This window comes from Caretta caretta, chromosome 19, assembly GCF_965140235.1.
Source record: "Caretta caretta isolate rCarCar2 chromosome 19, rCarCar1.hap1, whole genome shotgun sequence".
Lineage (NCBI taxonomy): Eukaryota > Metazoa > Chordata > Testudines > Cheloniidae > Caretta > Caretta caretta.
The window spans coordinates 3,912,603-3,939,560 of record NC_134224.1 but is presented as its reverse complement, the minus strand read 5'-3'; the positions used below and the strand labels follow the sequence as shown (position 1 = coordinate 3,939,560).

At 38.9% G+C, this 26,958-nt stretch overlaps 1 protein-coding gene across 8 annotated transcripts in view; it reads left to right on the top strand.

The window, feature by feature from the left end:
• Positions 1–26,958, top strand: part of LOC125624886 (zinc finger MYM-type protein 4) — a 63,893-nt gene that overhangs the window by 8,909 nt on the left and 28,026 nt on the right. For 4 of the 8 annotated variants that reach the window (XM_075121355.1, XM_075121354.1, XM_075121356.1 and 1 more), the window contains 6 exons: positions 18,400–18,442; positions 18,563–19,087; positions 20,679–20,746; positions 21,443–21,613; positions 25,394–25,472; positions 25,895–26,147. In XM_075121355.1, the coding sequence (XP_074977456.1) occupies positions 18,586–19,087; positions 20,679–20,746; positions 21,443–21,613; positions 25,394–25,472; positions 25,895–26,147 (1,073 nt within the window). In that variant the 5' untranslated portion in view covers positions 18,400–18,442; positions 18,563–18,585. Of the gene's footprint in view, positions 1–8,423; positions 8,444–11,558; positions 11,687–11,808; positions 12,006–15,838; positions 15,857–18,399; positions 18,443–18,562; positions 19,088–20,678; positions 20,747–21,442; positions 21,614–25,393; positions 25,473–25,894; positions 26,148–26,958 lie in introns of those variants that run through there. The other 4 variants (XM_048826222.2, XM_048826225.2, XM_048826224.2 and 1 more) reach the window with 4 other exon arrangements.

Here is a 26,958-nt window from a genome sequence, read left to right as displayed (position 1 = left end):
TCCGCTGTTGGGGGGGGCGCTGAGCGGGACCTGGCCCGTGGAGGATGGGGGAGCAGAAGCCACCTTTTAAAGTGGTCTTGAAAAGATGGCTGTCTGGAAACGATCCTTCTTTCTCTTCTCCTCCCCCCGTCCCCGCCAACCTCCCCTGCCAAAGCCTCGGTAGTCTGTGGCAGGAGGTCCTGACCGGGCTGGGGGCGAGATGCCACCATAAAGCCGGCTGGCGATGCCATGACCCAACAAGCAAAGTCCCCACTAATTAAGGGCATGGAATCCGGTAGCTAAGGTGCATTTCAAATGTTGGAAATTTTCTAAAGTTTCCCTAAAATTTTCCAGTGCCCATCAGTTGAGCGGTATGACCGCTGTAAAATTTTGTAAGGGAGTGTCAGTTGGTCCTCCGGGTGTCATCATTCGAACAACACAATTCAAGTTCATTAGGTTTCATCATTGGGATTTAATTGTCTGGCTTTCCCTTGTTTAAGCACACACTAGTTGTTTTTAAAAAGTTATGTTAATTGTCCATGCCAAACCAAAGTGAGTTCTCAGCATGGCAGGCTCATCCAGTTCTTAGCTGCTCGGACTGCAGCTACTATATGAGTACTATTAGCCCACCTAATACTGAGACATGGTCCTTCAGTTTCACAGTTAAGTCTGCATGAATATTAGGCATGTTATTTTACCACAGTGATAAGGGATCTCAGTCATAGATTTCTTATTCCCTTTGTTTAGTTGCCTGAAGCATAGCTTATAAAAATAAGTTTTAAAGCATTTTTCTAAATAAATGTGCAGCAAGTCAGTGGCTCTTTTCTGCACTTGTATAACTCCAGTTGAAAACTGTCAGTAATAAGTGAATCAATACTAACCTGGATTTGAGCTTCTGATTTAGAAAAGAAAGTTTGTATCCCATTACCATTCTTCTGAGCTGTCCCATTTCCATTGTCTGAAAGATGCTGTTTATGATGAAGTCCTTTCAAATTCTGGACCTTAGAGACAATGAGAACAGAAGTACTTGTGGCACCTTAGAGACTAACAAATGTATGTAGTTAGAGACAATGAGTATTCTCTACAAAACTTTTTGTTCGTACGTATAAAAGAAGATTAACTTAATTAATTTGTTTCAAATAACATGAACCTTGTGATTGCTTAGTTGTTAGGTAGCATATGTGAATCTTCTGGATGTAATTGGCAACACTGTCTAAGCAGTTTTATATTGCTCAAGACTACCACAGGGTCATGGAACATCAACATAATGTTGTCTTAGATCCCAATCCTTCAAACACTTATAGATTTGTGTAGCTTTATACTCGGGAGCAGTCCCACTCAACTTGGTGCAACTCCCCACAAGTCTAAAGGTGTGTGTCAGTGACCAGGCTCTCAGATATTACCAAGGAGTTGGGAGGGTAAGGGACTTGATGAGAGAAATACATTAGAAAATACAAGGCAAAACTTCATTTCCACTCAATTCAGATGTTAGTAATATAGGTCTTCTGTGAACCTATCTTTCTCTTAGGTACATTATGCAGCGTTTATTGCCAAATGTATTCCATCTTTGAGAGGAGATGTTTGGGATACGCAGTGGTAATGTATTGTGAAAAGAGGAAAACCATGAATTCCTTTCCTTTCTGGATATCCTAATTACCTTTAAACTTTTTGGTAGCCTGATAAGTTATAATGCTTGCATATTCAGAAATTGCTCTCATCTGTGTTAAGAACCTCCTCCACGCCCCCCCACCCGCCCCCGGCCCCATACCTTTTGCAAGGACTGTCACTCCAGAGTGATAGTTCTGTACATGTTGAAATTGTCATCTTGCTAAATCCATTGGATGCAATCTTGCAACTTGATCCAGGAACATCTGCAAAGAATGAAGGAAAGATGAATGCTTTGCTGTTGCAAAAAGCTGGCCTTCTATTTGCTTTTTAATAATATTCTGCAACTTTTAATATTAAAAAATCACTATAAAAGGAGATTAGTGTTCTCCCCAAAACAACACTGATACATTTTATAAGGAATATAAATAAAGCTAGTTAAATTATTAGAAAACTACTTTTGTATTTATAAATGCTAAAGGTTTAAGTTGAAGGTTGTCCACTAATATATCTTCTACTAAGGAGTGAAATTCTTTTTTTTTTTTTTTTTTCAGTGCCTCAAATGTGCATGGCACTTTCCTCTTAGTTAACTGTAATGTCCTCTTGAACAGATTACAATTTAAACAGGGCATGTATTTATTTAGGTTCTTATTCTGTCATCCTTACTAAAATCAGTGGGAATATTTGTGGAGTAAAGTACTAAGTGTGAGTAAAGTTAGGCAGCCTTGGGGCCTTGGAAATTTAAATTAGCGCTGATAGACAAGCAGGCATCTTACATCAATAAGGCAGATATCTTCAAACATTTGTTAACTTCAGTATGATTCTTATGCCATTGAAAATAGAAGGAAATGTTCTCTCATTTGAGAATTGCTATTGCTGAACCTTTTTCAGTGGTACAAAGACATTATAAACAGCCTTTCATCTTGGCAGGGGGTTAGACTCGTGGTCCCTTCTAACCCTATGATTCTCAAAGGCATTTACTGTCACAGTCCATCTCTCAAAGAACATGTTGCTACCATTATCCTTCCACACTTGGCTGCTATATGTGAATGAAATGGGCCTGATTCTCTTATACATGAAGACCACTTTACATTGCCAGAGCAGTGTAAAGGGGTCTTCAAGTGGAAGTAAAATATACTTAAGCACACTTTAAGGCCCTTCACACAACTAGAGCTGTGTAAAGTGGCCTTGCAGTGAGAATCATGTCCAACGTTCTTAAAATGGACCTGTTTCCATCTTCACCTTCTAATAATGTCTAAATAATATTGTAGCTGATTCTATTTACTGAATTTTCTTGAAGGACTCCTGTCAATAGCCCCCTCTCTCCAGATGGCTGCTGTCTGTCCATTTTATAACAAGTTCCTAGCTGCATAGAAACAGAGCTATTGTAGTCCAGTCCTGTTCTTGCTGATAACAGGTGTGCTTTGTAATCATCTCTACCTGTTAAAGTAAGACTTCTCCAGTAGAAGACTTTTCATCAAGCCCTTGTCATTAGGGTGGCAGCTGCTCCTGCTTTCTAGTGTCTTAGCCTATTTTTTGCTTTCCGTTCTATAGTGAAAGCAACATCATGTCTCTACTGGTGAAAAAGGGAGACAGGCAGAGAAGAGCAACAGAAGTGCATTTTTTAATGTCAGATGTCTAAAGGGAACACAAAAAGGATGTGCAAGGATCCATATGGGGAATTACCTGGAGCAGAAATTGAGCTGTGCCACAGGGAAGATTAAATGGATTATATCAGGAATGCAGTAGGAAGTCTGGCGAGTTGGCCTCTTGTGTGGAACTGGTTCCACCAGCAGGTAGTGTCTGCACTGCTAGCAGCATAGTTCACGCTGAAGCAAAGATCACATGACAGGTGAGTTTGAGAGAGATAGGAGGTCTGCTACCCTGATTTGCTGTTTAGCCATCTCAGGAAAAAGGACACCCATGTAAGCCATAAGAAAGGTTAGGGAATGGTGCTCCCCTTATAATTTAAATGTCATCTAGTTCTCTATTTACCCTTTCCTTGTTCTTAGTGCCATCTGTCTGCAAATGCTACTTTCCAGAAACTGCAAGGGAAACAAAAATAAAAGTAACTAGTTTTTTAAAGACGTCTTATCTGTAGCTTTAGAGTACGAAAATGTTCTTTGTTCAACAAATGCATGCTACTTACTGCCTTTTTTAGACCAGTTGAGAACTGGTAATGTTGTGAATACCATAGCTGCTTTGTATTTTCCATACATTTTTGCTATATATTAGAAAGCAATCTCAAATGTAATATTTGATTATCAGTGCAAAACTATTGCTTTTCTTTGGCTTTTGGCAAAAAATAAATTAGAAAGGTAAAATCACAGTTGGTCACCTATCAAAAATGTTTTTGGTTTTTCTTTTAGTTCCTCCAGAGAGAACTAGCAGTCAGATTGTAGGAATGCTTTGACAATAATATTGTCTCTAACTCAATAATACTGCAATGAAATTGCACATTTAGAAACTTTTAAGTGGCCTTTCAGAAGCATATAAAAATTGGAACACATTTTGAAGTTTCAAAGTGTCTATGTGTAACTCTTAATTTTCATTGAAAAATATATATGATATTCAAATATCATTGTAATTAAAACTTCCTTAACTGTGGTTTCAATTTTATGGAAATCATAGAATTTACCACTTGCTTCAAAAACATAAAATTCTAGCTGTCCAGCAGTTCCTCCCCCCTCTCCCCACCTCCTGTGAAAATCTCTTATTTAGGCCATGATTCATCAGACTGAGATTGGCAAAGTATAAGAACTTTGATAATTTTTCTGATTTGACAAGTGTTGCAGTCATCTGTGTGTGCCAGTCCACAATGCAAGTGCTGAAATAACCTTTTCACACTATGTTGCACTGCAGGATTTTAAACACAGGAGCATAAGACCAGAGAATTTGGGCTGGATTCTCATTTATAACAGGGCCACTTTACACTACTCTGGCAAAGGAACTGAAAATGAGAGTAAATAATATCTATGCCAACTTTAAGTCTCGTATTGCATGAGGTACACAGAATATTGTGGCAGGCTGAACTCAGCTGAACAAAAAATTTCATAGAGCAGATGTTCCTGTATCTTTTGTTTAATTTTTTTATTGAAATTTATTCTGATTTTTTCAGTAAGTTATATAAGTTCTCCCTTTGATTCTTGAATATTTTCAAAGTTCCAACAAGTTAAAAAGTAAGTGGAAATTCTTTGCTTCTTCATTCTGGTACGTACTGAAATATTTCAGCTCATGATGAAGTATTGTTTAATTGATACTGGCTGTTAACATGAATGTTCATGAAATTTGATGTTGCCCTGTGAAAGTTGCCATGGTTCTTCATGAAAAACGATACTTTTTCCATGACAAAAAAAATGTAGCATTAGCTAGAAAATTGTTTAGGGAAATCAGTAGGGTTTTAGTAAAAAACAAACAAAAAATATGTCTTTGGGAAGATTATATAATCAGCTTTTACTTCAGTCTTTAATATATTAATATTCAAAAGACTCTCATCTAAAGCTAAGTTAATAGCAAGTATACAGTGAAATATAGGTGGGAGAAATAATGTAGAAATATTCATCATGTAAATTAAAATAAATCAAGAAATGTTTAGGTACAAACAGTAACAAAAAGTAATTCCTGAAATTAGCATTTGAGACCGATTAAACATATACAGCATTCATAAAATTTCCCCCTTAGAGCTGTATCCATAATTATTCATAAATCACCAAGAGTGGAATCTCCAGTCATGCTCCAGAGACAGCGGAGGCTGGTCCAACTGAACACTGACAGTATAGCACAATGAAGTCTGGGATATGAACCACGAACAGCCTCATTATTCCTCAGGCCAAAGTACAACGCCTCTGTACTAAACACTCGGTAATAATAGAAAAATTAAACCCCAGTCTCTCTCAGTTCAGAATCAAACAATCCTTTTTAGAGCATCATTCAGAAAAAAGTCCCAATCAAACACTACAACAAACATCAGACCTATGCTTTTTCAGTTTAGATGGAAAAGCCAAAACAGAGTTCTACATATAAATTTAATTCTGTAACTAGAAAGCATAAAGTTCATCTACCTGTTTGAATTAAAAATATCTGAAATCATATATACAAATACTCAGGCTATTTATTAAAATTCCACACCAATGTTTATTAGGGCTGTCATGGGATTAAAAAAATTAATAGCGATTAATCGTGCGATTAAAAAATTAATTAATCACACTGTTAAACAACAATAGAATACCATTTATTTTTAAAAAATTTGGATGTTTACTACATTTCAAAATATATTCATTTCAATTACAGCACAGAATACAAAGTGTACAATGCTCACTTTATATTTATTTTTGATTACAAATATTTGTACAGTAAAAAACAAAAACATTTTATTGTTCAATTCACCTCATACAAGTACTGTAGTACAATCTCTTTATCATGAAAGTTGAACTTACAAATGTAGAATTATGTAAAAAAAACCTGCATTCAAAAATAAAACAGTGTAAAATTTTTGAGCCTACAAGTCCACTCAGTCCTACTTCTTGGTTAGCCAATCACTCAGACAAACAAGGTTGGTTACAATTTGCAGGAGATAATGCTGTCTGCTTCTTGTTCACAGTCTCACCTGAAAGTTAGAATAAGTGTTCGCATTGGCACTGTTGTAGCTGGCATTGCAAGATATTTACATGTCAGATGCGCTAAAGATACATATTTCCATTCACGCTTCAACCACCATTCCAGAGGTCATGATTCCATGCTGATGATGGGTTCTGCTTGATGATGATCCAGAGCAGTGTGGACATGTTCATTTTCATCATCTGAGTCAGATGCCACCAGCAGAAGGTTGATTTTCCTTTTTGGTGGTTTGTGTTCTGTAGTTTCCACATCAGTGTTGCTCTTTTAAGACTTCTAAAAGCATGCTCCACACCTCGTCCCTCTCAGATTTTGGACGGCGCTTCCGATTCTTAAACCTTGGGTCGAGTGCTGTAGCTATTTTTAGAAATCTCATATCAGTACCTTCTTTGCGTTTTGTCAAATCTGCTGTGAAAGTGTTATTAAAACGAACATGTGCTGGGTCATCGTCCAAGACTGCTATAACATGAAATATATACAGACTGCAGGTAAAACAGAGCTGGAGACATACAGTTCTCCCCCAAGGTGTACAGTCACAAATTTAATTGACACGTTATTTTTTTAACGAGCATCATCAGCATGGAAGCATGTCCTCTGGAATGGTGGCTGAGGCACGGAAGGGCATACGAATGTTTGGCATATCTGGCATGTAAATACCTTGCAATGCCGGCTATAAAAGTGCCATGCGAATGCCTGTTCTTACTTTCAGGTGACATTGTAAATAAGAAGCAGTCAGCAGTATCTCCCGTCAATGTAAACAGACTTGTCTGTCTTAGCGATTGGCAGAATATGATGTAGGCCTGAGTGGATTTGTAGGCTCTAAAGTTTGACAATGTTTTGTTTTTGAGTGAGCTTGAGATTGAGTTTAGTTTTAGCTTGTTTTCCAAAATATCTGCTCTGTAGGCCAGCACCTTCTTATTTTTCTGTAAGGGCACTGGAGTATCATGTGCTTGCATTGTGGTATGAATTTCTATATCTTTTATGTCTCCTAAAATTGCTTCACTCCTTCTGTCAACCATGGAGTGAGTTTTCTGGAAAGTATCACAATGGATGAAGAAGTTCTAGGCTGCTGGTAATAGTCATTTTGAATGCTGTCATAGGAGCCAAATGCTACAGAAGAAACAGTCTAATCTTTACCACTAGGGTCCTCATCTTGGATAGTTGTTTCCAGCATGTTTAATTTATGTTGGCTATTTTTACTGGGGCATCTTGTACAAACTGTCTTGTTTTTGTGCTCCCATTTATTTATGTGGTGCAACAATTCAAAACTGTCCTGTGGAGCATTTGCTGGTGGGTTGCTGGGAGTTTTTGGGTCACATAATAATGTTTTTGGAGGTATCCAGATTATGTATAGCAGACATTGGAAACAAGGAGGAGCATCCAGTCTAGCTGCCTCTACTAAGAGCCACAACTGTGTAGGAGGAGAAGAGGAAATAGGAGCCAGCCATGGGAACTAGAACCACAAGCTGGACTGGAATTTTAGCCACCAGCTGGAGGGGAATGTCCATGATTATGAGAGTAGGGGAAGGAGAGGATCAGGTGGCAAGGCACCATGTAAAAGAGAGAGGAGGAACAGACAAAAGAAAGCATCAGCAGGGAAGATGAATTAAAGAGCTAAAGTCAATGTCCTGATTACATTGTTTCAGTAAGGACAAAACACATTGTAGTAGAGGTATCTAAAAACAAATAAAGGCTTTCCTGTCTTCCATGTAAGCAACTGTTGTAGTTGCCACAGGACAGTTTTGGGAAGGGAGGTAAAGACCACAGGTCTGTTATCTGGTCCACCAATCAATCTATTAACATAATGTCGACCACATGGTGAAAAAGTCTGAGAATCCCTGAAGTAATATTTCAGCAACCAGAGGATAGCCCATTCCTGTATTTTCTTAATTTATATGCAAAGCCCTCTTGTAGGTCTCTTATTTGGGGGTGGACTAGAGCCAAAACCAGAAGAAAACAGACTCTGTCTAGAGTTATCACTGTCTTCAAAGACTTATTGTCGTAAGTTTAATAAAACAACCTATGTTCTGTTTCAGAGTAGCAGCCCTGTTAGTCTGTATCCGCAAAAAGAAAAGGAGGACTTGTGGCACCTTAGAGACTAACCAATTTATTTGAGCCTAAGCTTTCGTGAGCTACAGCTCACTCCATCGGATGCATTCAGTGGAAAATACAGTGGGGAGATTTATATACACAGAGAACATGAAACAATGTGTGTTACCATACACACTGTAACCAGAGTGATCAGGTAAGGTGAGCTATTGCCAGCAGGAGGGGGGGGGGGGGGGCGGAAGCCTTTTGTAGTGATAATCAAGGTGGGCCATTTCCAGCAGTTGACAAGAATGTCTGAGGAACAGTGTGGGGGTGGAAGGCAGGAGAGAGGAATAAACATGTGGAAATAGTTTTACTTTGTGTTATGGCCCATCCACTCCCAGTCTTTATTCAAGCCTAAGTTAATTGTATCCAGTTTGCAAATTAATTCCAATTCAGCAGTCTCTCGTTGGAGTTTGTTTTTGAAGTTTTTTTGTTGAAGAATTGCCACTTTTAGGTCTGTAATCGAGTGACCAAAGAGATTGAAGTGTTCTCTAACTGGTTTTTGAATGTTATAATTCTTGACGACTGATTTGTGTCCATTTATTCTTTTACGTAGAGACTGTCCAGTTTGGCCAATGTACATGGCAGAGGGGCATTGCTGGCACATGATGGCATATATCACATTGGTAGATGTGCGGGTGAACGAGCCCTGATAGGGTGGCTGATGTGATTAGGCCCTATGATGGTGTCCCCTGAATAGATATGTGGACACAGTTGGCAACGGGCTTTGTTGCAAGGATAGGTTCCTGGGTTAGTGGTTCTGTTGTGTGGTATGTGGTTGCTGGTGAGTATTTACTGCAGGTTGGGAGGTGTCTGTAAGCAAGGACTGGCCTGTCTCCCAAGATCTGTGAGAGTGATGGGTTGTCCTTCAGGATAGGTTGTAGATCCCTGATGATGCATTGGAAAGGTTTTAGTTGGGGGCTGAAGGTGATGGCTAGTGGCGTTCTGTTATTTTCTTTGTTGGGCCTGTCCTGTAGTAGGTGACTTCTGGGTACTCTTCTGGCTCTGTCAATCTGTTTCTTCACTTCAGCAGGTGGGTATTGTAGTTGTAAGAACGCTTGATAGAGATCTTGTAGGTGTTTGTCTCTGTCTGAGGGGTTGGAGCAAATGCGGTTTGTATCGTAGAGCTTTGCTGTAGACAATGGATCGTGTGGTGTGGTCTGGATGAAAGCTGGAGGCATGTAGGTAGGCATCGCGGTCAGTAGGTTTCCAGCATAGGGCGGTGTTTATGTGACCATCGCTTATTAGCACCGTAGTATCCAGGAAGTGGATCTCTTGTGTGGACTGGTCCAGGCTGAGGTTGATGGTGGGATGGAAATTGATGTTCTGTTAGTAATATAATTTCTGACAAAACAATTGTTAGTGTGGTTAACTAGTTAACCTCTTGGGAGATACACTGAGTAAAGGAAAGTGTGACTCTTAGATTCTGGTATGCTGGTCCTCTGGCCCCAAACAGTATATTTGTAGTCATCATTGTCAGTTGGCTGTATTAATTTAAACGCACGGTTTTTGTTTTTTTATGACGTGATCAAAACCTCAATCCTGTGAGTTACTGAGTGACCTCCTCAACTCACATTGAGTTAAATGGGAGCAAAGGGCTCTCCAGCACCTTGCAGGATAGAATCTCCTAACTGAGGAAATGTTAACTTTTTAGAAGCTGCGGACAAATTCTTCTAAGCATACACTTTCAGTCTGGAAAATACAAACATTCTAATGGGTTAATAAAATATGTAAAGTGAAACTTGGTTTGGAATATTTCATCTAATGAATATCACATCAGTAACATTTGCTGATAAAATGTATAGGGACTGATTTTGATTTCATCCTGGTTTTATACCATTGTAACTCTGACTTCAGTGAAGTTCCTCCTGATTTACACCGGTATAATTCTTCTAAAATTAAACGTGAGTTGCAGATGTGTTTCACCACAATCCATGGATTTGGGGGATGTGTGTATAATGACTTAAATGGCAGGAGGAGGAAGGATGTTCAGCATGTAACTGATGTAACCCCCCCAATTCCTCTTGCCCGCTTCCCCCCACCCCCCTTTTTTTTTGTTTTGTTTTGTTTAAATGGTTGTAGGTTCCAGGCATCTAGATTGGCAGGCTTCCGCTCCATGTGCACCAGGCTGGTGGTTTTGCAACCAGCACAAAACTGCTGCAAACCACAGCCTTCCTATTGGGGGCCATTGGGCCAGGTAGGAAGGTTTCCCCCCATTATTGCATTTTTTTGGTGAGGATTTTTTTTATGGGAGTAGGAGCCCCTTCTGCTTTTATTGGTTACAAACTACGAGTACCAAATAATTTTCAAAAATATGCAATAAAGTGTGTGTATGCATGTGAGGAAACCATTTGCCTGACCTCCTATAGCTTTGTTGCAATCTGCAACTGAGATTTCTGGGTGGGTGGGGGTGATGCCATCAGCATAATGTAGGGTCAGGCTTCATGTATAGTAGGAGCCTAGATGCTTGGGTAAAGATGCTAGCAACTCACTGTTAATCTATTAAGGATATTTTGAGAATTTTTATTTTGGTGCTTAGGTGGCCTATTAACCTTGGATGAAGCATAGCTTTACATTTTATCGTGAATAACAAGGTCAGAAGCAATACGAAACAGAAAAATGTCTTCCTTGGTATTTTTTAACATGTATGTAGAATTGTTAGGAATTGCCTATGCTTAAAAAGAAAAAAATAACTGTAATTAAAGGGACATTATCAAGGTTAGGCTAAAATCTTGATTTTAAAAAAATCTGGGCCCAATCCTATGAGTTGTTGAGTATTTACAGTCCCACTGATTTTAAAGGGTACATCTCACAGTATTAGTACTTCTATGTACTTGGCAATTATTCTCTAAAATGCATGTTGTAATGCAGTTTCTTTGACTTAAAAAGTAGATTGACAAGTTCAGTGACAACCCATATATATTCCCCCCTCCCCCCCCAATACATGTGGAGAAATGATAGGGTCTTGTTGATACTTCCCCATTATTAAATTTAAATTTAGTTGTATTTTTTTTTCTGTTTCAGAATAGATTTGTATCTAAAAATGCTTACAGTGTAGTAGAAATTAAAATTCCAGAGACATGTTATAGCAAAACTTTTTTTCAACTATCTCCAGAAATAACACAGAAATACATTACACACCCACTGCAACTGAATGGCAGAAATAAGACGCTAGCTACAGGCAGCTGAAACTGCTGAAGCTGCTAGGGGGCTCTGTAGAATTAAATAGCAGTCTTTAATGCACTACTCTGTGGCTCTCTTATTCACAGATCTCTATGGCTCTTCTGACCTCTAGGGGTTCTCTTCCTGTTGAAGTGCTTCTTTTCCTGTAGCAGGTATTTGCAGCAGGCTGGCTCTTTGTTACCCTCTGCTCTCCTCACTCTCTAGGTGTTTGAAGGTATGAATCAATTGGTCTCTCTGTTATTCTGCAAAAGGAGCCCTAAGAATGGCCCACTGATTAATTTTAACTATTTGTGTTGTACAGGTTTCAAATCTAGGAGGGGCAATGTGATTGGCTGAATGCCTAACAACCCTCCAGTGATGTCATGCACCAAGGGTCAGGGAGCACTTCCTGACCTCGTTATACCTGGGTTCAGGAATATTAATTACATTTTGAATGACCTTTTTTTAAAAAAAATTCTGTCTTCTGTAAAAGTTTTCTGTTTTCCAAAGCGATGTGGCTGTGGTGTGTGCGCACATGGGAAACTGCATAGGAGGTAGGAAACTGTGGAATCTGTGATTTAAAAAATATATATTACAGTTGACCTAGCATCCCTGCCTATAATCAGCCCTAAAACCTATGTGGTGAAAAACTGTGAAGGGAAAAAATATTTCAAGCTTCCAAGGGATTGTTACAAAGGAACAAGGGAGGGAACTTAATGGTTTGTTTTTAAAAAATGTTATACTTACCTGTTTTGCATAAAAAATGAAATTGCCAGCCTCAAGGCAGCCTTACTCTTTGTATTACACAAAAATAATTATTAGTTAAATGTTTGGTTTATGGATGTTGTTGCCATTTTGAATGACATTGTAATTATGAACAAGTTTTTAATTATTTCAAATTAAAGTGTTTAATACTAAACTACAGTTAATGCCCTTCTGTCACCTATGCCAGGCAAAAAATGGGGCTGGTGGTGAGTTTTCTAGTGTCTAATAATTCTGATGTGCCTTGCAACTTGAGTAAAATACATTTTACACAGCAGTGTGGTTTTTTAGATGCTTAGGCTTAAAAGGAAGAATTAAACTAAAGCACAACATATCGGATTTACTTCAATTAATCTGACAATTCTGCTAAATATTTTGGTGCCCAGCTTATCAAAAGCCTTATTTTCTTTAGACAAGCTAACACTTAAGCAGGCTTCTTGTGTGCACAGCTGAAGAGCACTTTGGATATGCAGAATACAAGATAATGTAATCTTCAAACTTGAGAAAATACTTAAAATCCATATTCTTCTAAAACATCTCCATTATGAAAAATAGCAACACATAACTTTTGCTAGTTTCAGAATTTAGCTGTCATAAGCATACCTATCACACTAAGTGCACTTTATAGAAATGATGTGACATGAATACATAGCAAAATAAAACATCCTCACTTAGAAAAATACTCTTTGGCTAGCAAAGTGGTGCAGTAATCCTATATCTTGCCTCAATTTATTAAGATCACTTTTGGAAATACACTTGGAACATCAGGCACAGACTATTGGAGCTTGGTGTGCTCCATCTTCTTCCAGGTCCTTCTAGCTATAACAAATGTGCATCATAAAGAAGTGTGGGTGATAGATACAGTACATGGAGCTCTGCCCTGCAATATGTGGGATACTTGTGATATGCAGAGTGCCCCCAATTCCCACCGACTTGAATAGGGGTTGAAGGTGCTCAGCAAGATCAGACCTATAAGCAGTAGGATCTGGTTTCCAAAATAATACTTGCTACTTATATAGCAACTTGCATGTTTAAATAGCTTTACCAATATTAAGTGATCCTCACAACATCTTCGTGAAGTACTGGCATCCTCACGCTAGTTTGGGAAACTGAGGTGCAATGTTCAAATTAACTTTCTCAGAGTAATGCAGTGGGTCAGCAGTTGAGCCATGATGAGAATTCCTGGACTCCAGTTCCATACTTGGATCACTAAAACACATTGCCAGTGATGTAAGGAGACCAAACTAGGGCAAAGTGAAGGCAGTGTTCAGAAGAATTTAAAGTGGTATGGACTAACAATTTTCTCATGTTGACTGGAGCTGTAGATCTTACAGTAGAGCTACCGTGAAGTATTGTAGTCAGAGAGAGGATCAGAACATTGCCTTAAATGCAACGCAGCATTTTTTCCAGTATGTATACAATTTAAAGGGATAAGACTACATGCAGAAGCACCCAATAAGGCCTGTGGTAACTAGTGTGAGGGTATTATGATCCACTGGTAAGGAGTGTGTCAATTGTCCTGTTGTCTCTTAAAACCTATGTGCAGTCAAGTCAGGAGTACAAAGTGATGTAGTAATGTGAGTAGCAAGAACACTCATTTATCTTATTTTATTGCTAATTTTTGCAGCTAGCTTCCTTAAACTCTGCTTTGGGACAGTGCAGGTCAAGCAGCTTTTTATGGGGAAAAACTTTCCTCCCGCCTCCTCTTGTTTGTTAATTGCAGTTGTTGTGAGTCTACTTATAATATCACACCAGAACATCTGTATTAGCATAATATGGTAATTTATAAAAACCCTGCTATTTTAGTGTCCCTATATTACTCAGTGCAACAACACTTTGGTTTTGGATATTGACTTTTTCTGTTTCCTATAAGATGGCTATGTTCTCATCCCCGTGTAGAGTAGCTGTGTACTGCTTCTTGTAATCAGTAGGATACTGTGCTGTGAGAAATTGCTCTGTACACTTACGTACTATTTTGTATATGAAAATAACCTCAAACTCTGAAGCTAGCTCTTTGTTCCAGTTATGCAACTATAGGACTATATTATTTTTCTCCTAAAATTTTCTAGAACGAAATTGTGCTCCACTCATCAGAGCTACACTAGTGGTAGAGCAGACACTTGAAGGGTGAGCCGCCTAAGATTGCACTATGACAAGCAAAACATCTGCCTTTTTTGAAAAAGCAATAGCCAATCTGCAGACTTATGTTTTTAGGTCTTGATGATGTGTGGTGCTCAGAACTCTCAACCTTCAAAGACTTCTGTGGGAGTTCATGTCACAGGGTTCTGCCCTTAGAAAACTAGGCAGTCTAGCCTCAACTTTGGAAGGTCAGAGAAGTTTTGGGGGATGGCTGAAAAGGGAAAAAGGAGAATGCAGGTGCTGTACTTGCTCGGTACTTATTCAGTGCAGAAAAAATGAAGGAAGTTGTCTTTTTATGCCCATAGGAAGAGGTAGGTACCTCTTCCGGAGACAATCTGAGCAATTTGAGCCCCTACCTCCAAATGGCTCTTGGGGTCTGTTCCTTCAATGCAACAGTGTGATGGTAAAGAAGAGCAGAAGCTTAGATAGACTTAAGGGAGATTGGATAGTTCAAGAACCAGGGCTGCTCCCCAACAAGTTGGGGCTACGCCATTATTAGGGTTTCCTTGGAAGTTCAGTGAAAATTTCTGTTCAATATTCAGGAGTGTTTTTTGTTTAAACTAAACAATATTGGGATGCATAAGGAATGGGATAGAAAAATATGTTTAATATCATTGTATAAGTCAAATATATATCCACACTTGGAATACTTTGTTCATTTCTTGGCACCTTCTAAAAGGCTAGAGCAGAATAAATAGAGGGCATTCAGAAATAGAGGACATTTGTTTGGGGCATGGAAAGACTTCCATGTGAGGAAATATTGGGACTTCTTAGAGAGATGACAATGAAGAGATAGAATGATAAAAGTATACAAAGTAAAGAAGGTATAGAGAAGGCCAGTTGGGCATTCTTATTTACCCTTTCTCGTAATACAAGAATGGTGGGGGCACCCAAAGAAATTGAAAGCAACAAATTCAAAACTGCTAAAAGATAATTATTTGTTACAACAAAATGTATAAACATGGAAGTTACTTCCATGAGATAACATGGAGACATAGAGTTTAATGGGATTAAAAAATGGATTAGAAATATATATGAGTAGTGAGAATATCCACAGTTACATTAATTAGAGGGGAAAAAAGGGATATAAACCCTCACCCTTCAGTGTATAATTAAACCACTGATTGATAGGGGATGTTTTCCCCAGTCGCAATAGGCTGGTCATTGAGTTGTCCATTTTGAGGATTTTTGCACCTGAGGGTTTCGGTGCTGGCCACTGTCAGAAACTGTATACTGGACTAGGTAGACTGATCAAGTATTATAGTCCCTATTTTCTGAAGCTTTATAGTTGGCCTTATTGGCAATAGGCAGAGAAGTTTCTCCAACACATCCAGACTTGGTACCTCTGTTCTCAGTTCTTGCTTCTGCCTTGACCTAAGTAGTTACACTCCAGTATGTCTTTCCCAGGTCAATTACTCCTTGTTCCTGCTGTGGTTGAAGGCTCCTCCAAGTCTGCTAAGAGTCCCAAGAAGGGAACCTATCAAGAAGGATATTTAATTCTAAGGTGGATTGTGTGATATACTGTATATAAAACTAGGGCCTTCAATGGTTGCCAGCAGGGTAAAACAAAGTAGAAATAAAAACACACTAGTGATCTATTCATGTTTTCATGTATGCCTTGAATCCTGTAAAAAGAATAAATCCAAAAGGATCTACTAACGCCCAAGGAAAACGTACACATCACCTCTCATTCTGACAGCTCCATAGAGGAAAGAGACAAATCCAAAACAGGTTTTTCCTTCAAGAATAATCTGATGGTTGAAAATGTGGTAAACACTTTAAAGAGCCATTCCAAGCCGTCTAAATTGCAAATATTTTTCTGCCTGTTCAGAGAAGGAACATGGTATTGTATGTTGGCGCCTAAAGTCCCATAATGCTAGGTGCTGTACAAACACTTATTGTTTACAATCTAAGTTGAACCTCTCATTTCCCTGAATGAAGCAGTTAGTTTATTGAAGGGGCAAAACTTACAGGTGACAATTCACAGGATCTCTCAGTTTCTATAAAGTGACAAAGGATTGTACAGTACTATGTGAAAGTGCCCAAGTTAGAGAGGTCCTCTACAGGATAAATGTCTCTTTAACAGTGATTTCTTTCCAAAAGACTTCAAGGATGGAAAAATTGATGTGTTCTTGAGGTACAACTTTCCAGCTTCAGCATCCTCCATGTAGACTCCATTATCGTCTGATTCCTTGTCAAATTGATCATGGCAAAGTTTTGAATTCCATAAAGGACACATCCTGCAAATCTGCCATAAAGCAAATATCTCTCTGGCCCCTTCTTCATCTCTAACATTTTATGGTTCTGAATCCCCTCCATGGAGCAGAAGTAATTAGGGTTCTAGCACTCTAGCCTCCAGGAACTACAGGACTTCAGCACTTTGCCAGCACGTATGGGACCTGGAGAGGAGGAAAAAGAGCTAGATTCTGAACACGTGTAAGATGACTACCAAAGGCTATGGTGGATCCTAAGAAATAGTTCTCAGAGCTGCTCAAGAGCTCAAGAATCACTTAAGATTTTAATGCAACTCAAGAAGGAGAATGAGTTTGATCTAATGTCTCACCTCCATTGGAAACTTAAAATGCCTCACTAGCAAGTTTTCTCTAGTATGTTCTTTGTCCTCATGAAGAAGAGTGAAAACATTGCTACTGGATCTGGATGTAGAACTGAACCTCTTACAGGAGACTTCCAGTATGGCTACATACCTGCACACCCTGGGGAAATGGCAGCAAGTGCCTACTGAGAATCTGCTACCAGGGATACTTCCAGTATTGCATCCTTCTCTCTTGAGTTCTCAATATCTAGGTACCAGCGCTAGGAAGAGTTCTGGATTTATAGATCCTGATTTTATTCTCACAGTGATTTTTACACTAATGTAACTCTGTTCACTTCAGTGGAAATACTCCTGATTTACACTCGTGTAATTGAGAAGAGAATTGGGCCCACAGACCAGCCTGAGATTTGCATCTCACCAGACTACCAAATTAATGCATTCAATGAAGTGAGCTGTAGCTCACGAAAGCTTGTGCTCAAATAAATTTGTTAGTCTCTAAGATGCCACAAGTCCTCCTTTTTGCAACAGTAAGAAAGCTCAAACCTTCCAGGAGCTACACATTACCTAAGGGGATGTCTGTTTGTCTAATCTTATCTTGTGCTCCAGATGAGGAAGGCAAAGATTATTCTAGCCTCGATGGGAAGTTTAACTTCTTTACCTCTTACAGTTGCCTTCAGAAAGCAGATATGACTTAAAAAGGAAGCTTTACGATTTCCACTGAAAGGAAAGATATGTCACCAGAAGAAATAGTAATAATGCTGTTGAACATTCTGGTTCTCCTTGGTGGACATTCTTGCTTTGAAAAGCCTCAAAGGATGCTATCAATGTTAACATCTATCAGGGAATGTATAATGAAAACACATGTTCCGTACAATACATAAAAACAAGCACTTTTCAGTTCTGTCCCTTACTCTCATGCACTGTCAAAACTCTTGGGAAATAAGGTGTTACCTTATATGTGTGTTACGGAAAAGGGAAGATTCCCTGGCCAAATGGCAAGAGTATCCGTTATGGTTATGCAGCCCATAAGGTCAATGGAAGTTCTGTGTGCTGTGGTCTCTGTATTCATAGTGTGCTGGTCACCTTAGTATTTGGGTATGACAAAGGCTAATTTGGACTACATTAGGCCTTAGTTTCCGTTGGGTGGAATCCCTGATCTTTACTTATTTGGGTGTGTGGGTTTTTTTTGTTGTGTTTTTTTTTGGGGTGGGGTGGAGATTAAACTAAATTGGGGGGTTTTTTACCCTTAAGTGAGGCAGTATTATTTCTAAAACTCCATAGCTGTGCTTTTCTGTATACTACTAAAGCAGCTACAATAAATGTCACTTTGCAACTTCTAATCAGTTATATTGCAGAATAGAGTAATCCTAATTTACAAAATCTTGTATTGACAATTTTGGTGGTGGTGGGTTGTGAATTTTGTTGTAGGGTAAGTTACACCACAGTACATCACACTTGCCATGGATAATCATGTAATGCTTTCCTTCTTACAGTTTGAAGACAAATCTAATGCAGTTTTTGACATTACAGAGAAATGTAAGTGCTTCTTTTATTTATGTGTGTATTTATGAGTAAGCTAAAGTTTAATGCTGTACGCATATTCTCTGTTAAACCCAAACATGGTGGTTTTTGAACACTCTTTTTCCTTATTCATAGGTGGTGATATTCTGGATGCAGAAATGTCTGAGGACACGGATCACAATTTAATACCTGCCCTTGAAAGCATATCCTATGAAATGCAGAATCGAACGGGATCTGAAAACTCACTGCTGGATGAAGATGATTATTTTCTGAACTCGGGAGATCTTGCAGGGATTCCAGTTGTTGGGAGTGACAATGAGGACGATCAAAATTTTACTCCAAAAGACAGTCTCCCTTCTACGATTCACACTGAAGATAACCTGGAGGATGGAAAGAGAGTTACAGAACACGAATTGGACAGTGAAAAAGAATTGCAAATACAAAATGCAATCCAAAAGGACATAACTTCATCATGTGACCAGGGCCCTATATTTAAACCCATTCGGAAGGATTTTAGCATAGCAAGAGATAATGGTAAAGAGACTTTTTCAACAAAAGAGAAAAGCAGAGAAGGACCTTTCCAAGAACGTGAAAAACGTTTGGAAAAAATTCCTAAAGAGTTGGATTCCAGATTGAAAAGCAGTTTCCTTGATAAAGCAGGTAACAGTTTAACCCACAGAAATAACAGCTCAGGAGAGGGGAAAAAGAGAACTAGATACAGACCACTCATAGAGTTAGTTAGGTAACTCATTATCTTGGGGAGGGTAATGTGTCCACTTGAATGCAGGGAAAGTATTTTACATTAAACCTTGAAATATGACAAATGCATATTTTATAAATTATGTATTTAGGCTCTTCTGAAAATTCTAGCCTTTAGGCATTGGGTGCTTGACTCCCTTAGCCTTCTTCGGAATATCTCAACCTAAACCCTGTTAATTGAGGCTTTATTAAGTGAGCTCAATGTCACCTTAAACTTTCTTACTGTGATTGTGATCATGTTCTTTGCAGTCTCTTTATACTTCCATTTTTCTCTTCCGTGATTTTTGTCTTTAAAAGTTTGTCAGTAATGCACTGATACTTCTGTGAAATGCATGCTATTAATATGTGTGCCGTTCAAGGAATGTGCCTTTCATAGTGGCAATGGGGGAAGGTTTATTAGAGCTACACTAGTGCCTTCAAGAAGTCAGCTAGAGAGCAGCTTTGAGACACTCTCTCTACTGGAACAAGGAATTTGCTTCTTGGACTCTCTCTCCAACCATCATGGACAGGGCCAAAGGGATGCCTGGGGATCCTCTCCTCAGTCAAGGGAGCCTGAAAGTGGTCTAGTGGTCCTGCTACCCATGCACCTATTTCAAACTTCCCAGGCTCTGGAAGCCTCAGTACAGTGTGGGATGCAAAGCTTGACAGTAACAAAACAAGCTGAAGTAACATATGATCTAATCATGTTCAGAAATCTCTGGGAATGGGGAGAAAGTAGGCTGTAAGACTGGTCCTGGAATGAGAGGTTTCTGATTGCTGCCTTTTAGTGTTCTGCACAATTTACATCTCGGGTATTTACTGCTGTGCATACCCAATCCTGCATTTTCAAAGGCTTGTAACTCTACAAGTATTTTAAAATCAATGTCTTACAATCTCAGTTTATGTCTGAATCACAAAATATTTCTGTCCCAGAGGGGCATATTTTGGAAAATTATGATGAGCTTAAAGTTGAAACTCTCAGAAACTCTTTTTGCAACCTTGAGTAAAGTGGCCACTAACTGTGACAACTATAATAAATGTTCACAAACTTGCTAGACTTATGTAACAAATGCAGTATCTTTGAACATTTTACAAAGAGCATGCACTGAATACATCTCATCATGTATTAGCTGCTAGTGCTTATGGAGTGAGGGAAAGGGGCAGAAAAGCAAGAAATAGATGAGTTGTTTTTGTTTCCTTGTTTTGAAAAAATCAATAGCCAGATATAAATGTAAATGCAGAAACATGGCAGGATCCTCAGAGTTCATTCGGATGCAAATAACCCACAGGGAGAATTCAGAATTTTATGACCATTTCACTGATGTGGGGAAATAAATTGTCTAATCGAAGAACAAAAATCTTAATTCTGCTTGAGCATTATATTCGACCTGCTTTGGGAAGGAAGAGAAGGAGAAGTTTGATTATAATACATTGGAGATATTCAGAGACCCAAGACAGATTTGAAGCAGTTTTGTCTAAGAATTGTATTCACTTTAATATACATTTTCCCCAGTTACTAATCAAGTAGAAGAAACGTTACGGACACAGTTAGCACCACAGATTCCAGAAACTAACTTCAGGGTAAGTTATGGATCTCTCAGGGGTTTTTTTTGGTATAGCAAAATGTATTTGTTTTGGGTATTTCCAAATAACTGTTTTATGTGTGAGTGTAACTTTAAAACTGAATTTTTAAAAAATATTTGCAGTTTGTCTCCATATACATTTTTACTACTTTGAAAGATCAAATGCAGATTATTTTAATTTTTCCCACCCTCTTTGGATGGGGGCCCTTGATAGTAAAGTTGCTGTACACATCATTTAGAGACCAACTACTACACAAGTGGTCCCTGTGTGGTGAGCTCTTCTGCAGTGCCCCGTGCCGTTTGCTCGAAGCTGGGACTAGCGATGGAAAGGATCACTTAATGATTACCTGTTCTGTTCGTTTCCTCTGGCTCACCTGGCATTGTCCGCTGTCAGAGGAGAGGGTACTGGGCCGATGGACCTTTGGTCTGACCGAGTACTGCCGTTCTTATGTGGAAAAACTGCTTAATAGATGAAATCCTGACCCTACTGAAGTCTGTGGGAGTTTTACCATTGACTTCAGCAAGGCTGTGATTTCATCCTAGATTTGTAGAGCCTGCCGGTTTTAAGTGTCTGTTGCTTTGTTCACAAGAGCCAAAGCATTTGAAGAGGGAAGGGAATAGTTACAGACATACAGGAAATGGTCATCTAAACGTTGGATATTGTGTCATTCTTTTCCATATTATTGTGCTTCAGGAGTCTAGCTACCTGTTTGCGAGTAAGGAATCCATTGGTCAGGAGCTGGGGAATTCCTTTGCATCAAATATTAGAATTAAGGAAGAGCCTTTGGATGATGAATATGATAAAGCGATAGCACCACAGCAGGGACTGTTAGACAAAATTAAAGACGAACCTGATAACGCTGAGGTAAGGCTGCCGCTACTTCTTATATTCTGGTTCCTTACACCCAGTCCTGTAAACTGGGTATGAATTAAATCTTGCGCTTGGTTGTTGGTTGAAGCTTAGTCCTACAGGCAGTACATCTTAGTGCAGGGATTCTCTGTCTTTTACTAGCCCCAGTCCCAAAACCAAACAGCTTTTTTCCTCCCATGACCCCGTATCCCAGAATGTTTCATACTGTTTGTTAGGTAAAAACAAAAATGCCGTAATACATAATTTTTTAAAACCATAGCACTGCATATAAGTTTATGATGTCATTTGTGGCTAAAGTAGACACTTCGGTCCAGCCCATGGCAATGTCATGTTTAAAAAATCTAAAGTATAATTCATGGTTTTTATTGACTATTTTGTGAATTGTCACACCTTAGCAGTATATAAAAATAGACTACATCTGCTGTTTACATCTGAAAGATTACCTTCATAAGCATAAAGGCTAGAAACAATTTTTTGGAAATAGAGCTTAGGGATTGTCTACATGGGGATAAAAAACCTGTGGGTGGCCCAGATCAGCTGGCTCAGGCTTGTGGGGCCCAATCCCAAACGTCTACATAGTAGTATTTTCAACCCCAGAGCCTGAGTCCGATGAGCCCAGGCCAGCTGCAGCTGTGCCCTGGGTCTTTTATCCCTGTGTAGACATACCCGTAGAGGCCTTGATTCACAAAAGCAGTTAGCCACATGCTTAACTCCCATTGACTTGACTTCAGTTATAGGAACATTTAAGTGTATGCTTAAATGCTTTCTTGAACTTTATAGAAATTTTTGTGACCATACGGAAAAAAGTTGAATGATTCTAAGGTTGAGAACCATTGGTCTAATGCAATGGTGCCCAACCGACGGCCTGTGGGCCATACACGGCCCACCAGTGCATTTCCTAAGGCCCGCAGCCTGCTTCAGCACAATATACTAATGGCCGATTCATTAGCGTTTTGTCGTCATTTTAGTTTACACAAATGTATAAATAGGTTGTTTCTATATACAGTATTGTCGTTCTCAGTGGTTCCCAAACTTGTTCCGTTGCTTGTGCAGGGAAAGCCCCTGGCGGGCCGGGCCGGGCCAGTTTACCTGCCACGTCCACAGGTTCGGCTGATCGTGGCTCCCACTGGCCGCGGTTTGCTGCTGCGCCTGAAGCAACGAACCGCGACCACTGGGAACCGCGATTGGCCGAACCTGCGGACATGGCAGGTAAACAGCCCGGCCCACCCCGCAAGGGGCTTTCCCTGCACAAGCGGCGGAACAAGTTTGGGAACCACTAGTCTATCTAAATACATACGAAACAAACTGAACTTAAAATATAAATCAGTACAGGTGAGTTTAAATCTTATTAAAATATGTAGAATCTGTTTGGCCTCCCACACAAGACTGTGCTTAGGTTTATGTGGCCCTCCGTAGGTTTATGTGGCCCTCCTGTGTAATAAGTTGGGCACCACTGGGCTAGTGGATTGAATATGGTGGCAGGGGGGCATGGGCAGGATTTTAAAAGTTCTAACCTATCTTTGTCACTTGATCGTTTTGTGGCCTTAAGCAAATCATTTGATTTGACAATGCCTCAGTCTTCCTCATTCCTAATATGGGTATAATATCATCCTCATAGGGTAATTAGTGTTTGCCTAAGGCTTTTAAAAAGAGTGTGTGTGTGTGTGAGAATAATTATTCTCTAGGTAAGAGGAGAACAAGGTTAGGGTTTGTAAATACTGATAGTATTGACGCTGCTGCCTGTGTTTTGGTGGTTTTGTTTAGTGGTGGATTTTTTTGTTTTGTTCTTTCTGTACCTTTTTGTACTCTTTCTTCTCTATCTGCCCCTTTTAGTCTTTCCATTTATTTTTCTTTTAAAATCTTTATAAACTTGCACTATGGTGCCTTCTGGGTCCAAGTGAACAAAGATGTTATTCATAGATAAATGTAAAGAAGAAGTTTCCTGTGTACTGGTTAAAGCTGGAAATATCATTTGTAACAACTATTCTTTCAAATTTCACCTCATTTTGTTTGTGCAAAGTTCATGAACATTTTGTGATTATTTTTTTTCTCAAGTGTATGTATTATTCCAAATTATTTGACAAAATATTTCATGAATCTCGTTTACTCTAGGACTTGCTAGTTGGTATCTGTGTCAGTGTTTGGTTGGAGAATACAACATTGATTTATTTTTTATTTATTTTGTTCACTGTAATTTAAACATTCATTCTTGTGTGTAATAATTTGCAGATTCTTATTTCAGGCTGTACGGTTTGGCTATGAAAGCAGAACTTAATGCAGGATATCCTTTGCTTATCAAAGGTCATATTGATCAATGTCAGTGAAGACTTGGAAACTAAGATATATGAAGTTTAAATTCTTAGACACACAAATCACTTGGGTAAAAGAACGCTGTAGTATTCATCTTTATTTGTTACTGAGGATGTGGAAGCTGGTGAGGATTTTCTTAATTTGGCTTTGTTAAGTTGGGAATGTGTTTTTTCTTCAGTCTGAAATACACAGCAGACTTTGCTGCAAGTGATTTTCAAGGCTGATGCTTTCTAATTTTTAGCTCAATTGTATTGCTTTGAAATTTTGCTCTCTGAGAACCGAATCATGCATGATGGACATCAGGATGTGATCCTGTTCCCATTACCAACAGTGCCTGCAGCCAACACTATAATTAAAGTTGTTAAAATGTCTATTTACAGCTGATTTGTAAACCTTAAAAGCTGTAGTGGTTTTCAGTTGTTTTACAGTTTTGTTTTTTTTTATAGTTAAAAAAAAAAAAAAAAGCTCTGTTCTGGTGCACACGGATAAAACTTCACTTTAAAAAGAGAAGAAACTTTAAATGTTGCAGTCCGTCAGTTCCCAAAGGGAACTAGTATCCCTGGGTGTTCTTGTGGGAAATTCTAAGAGACGTAACTCAGTTGTCTTAGTAAAGAAGTTTGGAATTTCCTCCATCCCCAATAGAAATATTATAAAGCTTGACATTATACACAGTATGTGGATTTTACTGCCCCCACATGCCTGGAAATAGGATAAACTTTATCTGCCTTGTAGATTCCTTTATAGAACATTGAATGTGTTGTGTGTTTTGAAAATTGTTTAAACATTTATATAGTTCCATGAAACTATTGTTTTAGACTTTAGAATCTGCATATAGAATGTGCCTTGCTTCTGGGTGGTGGCTGCTGTTTGGTTTAAATGTCTGGAGAGAGCAAGTAGGGGTGCATGATCTGAATAGAAGACAGGAACACCTCATTTTAGTTCCCACATCTACTCCCTTTAAGTGACTTCCTCATGTCCATAATCTCTGTTTTCTCATATGTAAATTGAGGACTGTACTTGCCTCTATTTTACAAGGCAAGGGCAAGAACAATAAGTTGCAACATGCTTTGTAACTGAAAAGCTCTCTAATAACTGCTAATTATTTGGGGAGAAGCATGGATTTGTTTTAAGACTTGGCCATCAAAGTGTCTTGAAAATATAACTGATGAAGGGGACATACAATTCATGCTATGAAATCTCCACACAGCACTACACAATTTGCATACACCAATGTGAGCTTTGAGAATGCAGTGGGTATATATATGGTTTTTGTATGCAACAATGTCTGGTATGTCTCTGGCCCTTGATTTTTGACATAGAAGTTTATGAAGAGTTCTCATTTTTTTTTGGTTTCTTGGATCTTGTATTTAGTAGCACATTATGAAGGAATTGATGTCCTTTCATTTGTTTTAATGTCACTTTTTGTTAGGTTTGTTTATTTGGTCTCCTTTTCCCTTTGTTCAGGAGTACGGCCAGCAGCCAAAAACTCAGGAAGGGGAGCTGAAGATCAGTGCTGTATTTTCAGTCAGTGGCAGTCCTCTTGGTAAGGAACAGGAAAGACCAAATGTAATTAAATCTTCCACATGTTTCAACTTCAAAAAATGACGCCGTGGGTTAGCTTGCTTTTCATTTGCTATCTAACTGCAGCAGAATGAAGTCTGGTTGAGCTTCTAGACACTCTGGACACTCTTCAGTTGGAACCTACAAAATGCTTGTATTTCAGAACCCAAGAGAGAATTAAATCTGGAAGGGGTGTAAAAGTATGTATTTAATTATAACAATGGGTGGAATTTGCTCCTGTGCAGAAGGCCAGGACAAGGCGCATATATACGTATGTATGGACAAAGCTTGTGCATTACTGAAATCCCAGTTAGTCCCTCAAATGCAGAGGCTGGCCTTCTGCACAGGGTGAATTTCACCCAGTACATACTGGCTGTTAATATATATTTCCTCTTGTTTTTCTAGCTCCACAGTTGACATCAGGTTTCCAGCCTGCTGTGGCATCCTCTGGCATGAGTAAAATGCTGCCTTCAGTTCCAACCACAGCCATTCGGGTTTCCTGTTCTGGCTGTAAAAAAATCCTCCAGAAGGGACAAACGGCGTACCAGAGGAAAGGCTCTACTCAGCTCTTCTGCTCCACACTGTGCCTCACTGGATACACTGTTCCAGCTTCTCGTCCACCAGCTTCTACAAAGAAGACGTGCTCAAGCTGCTCAAAGTAAAGCAGTGTTCTAGCTAGTTCTAGTAATAACTAACATTCAGATGAATAATTAAAGGCTTTGTTTGTGAAGAAAAGTTACCTTGTTAGGGATCACTATTTTACATCCTTTCCTTCCTCCTCTGGCCCCCCAGTATCCACTTCTACCACCAGTCTTTCCTTTCAGAAATACATTTCATTCTCTGCCTCTGCTGATTGAGCTGTCTGCAAATGGTAGTGTGAACTGGGTTTTCTGTCACTGCAAATGGGCTGTTGTATGCAACTACATATATTTTTTAAAACGCTTACCCTGATATGCACACCTTCTTTTTTTCCAGTTAAAATCGACAGGAAATAAAAGTTTGCCTCTCAAAAGGTACTTGGTCCCCTTCCCCCATTCTAAAAATAATCATATACAAAATTAGACTTCTTCAAGTTTTAAATATATTTTGAGAATGCATTTAACAGATGCTCTTCAACTTAAAACAATTACATTACTAAAGTCAATGAAGTAAAATCAAGCTTAGTAGTTGAATGTAATTGATAGCTTGTATTTCATGAGATTCCCTACAAATTCTAGCTCTCTAAGCTATTTATCAAACTTAGCAATAGGAGTAGTCTCTCCACTTTGCAAGGTTATGTTTTGTCCATTAAGTTTTTGACCAAAGAAGCCACCTGAGAGCACGCAGGTGGCACTTCATTATATAATATCTAACCCTTGCTGAGCTGAAGAAATGAAATTATTGAGCATGAAATAAGTTTCTAGTTATGGGGATATCATGACTTAAATCAGATGCTCACAACTCCTGTCAGGTATGGAAAAAGAAACTTT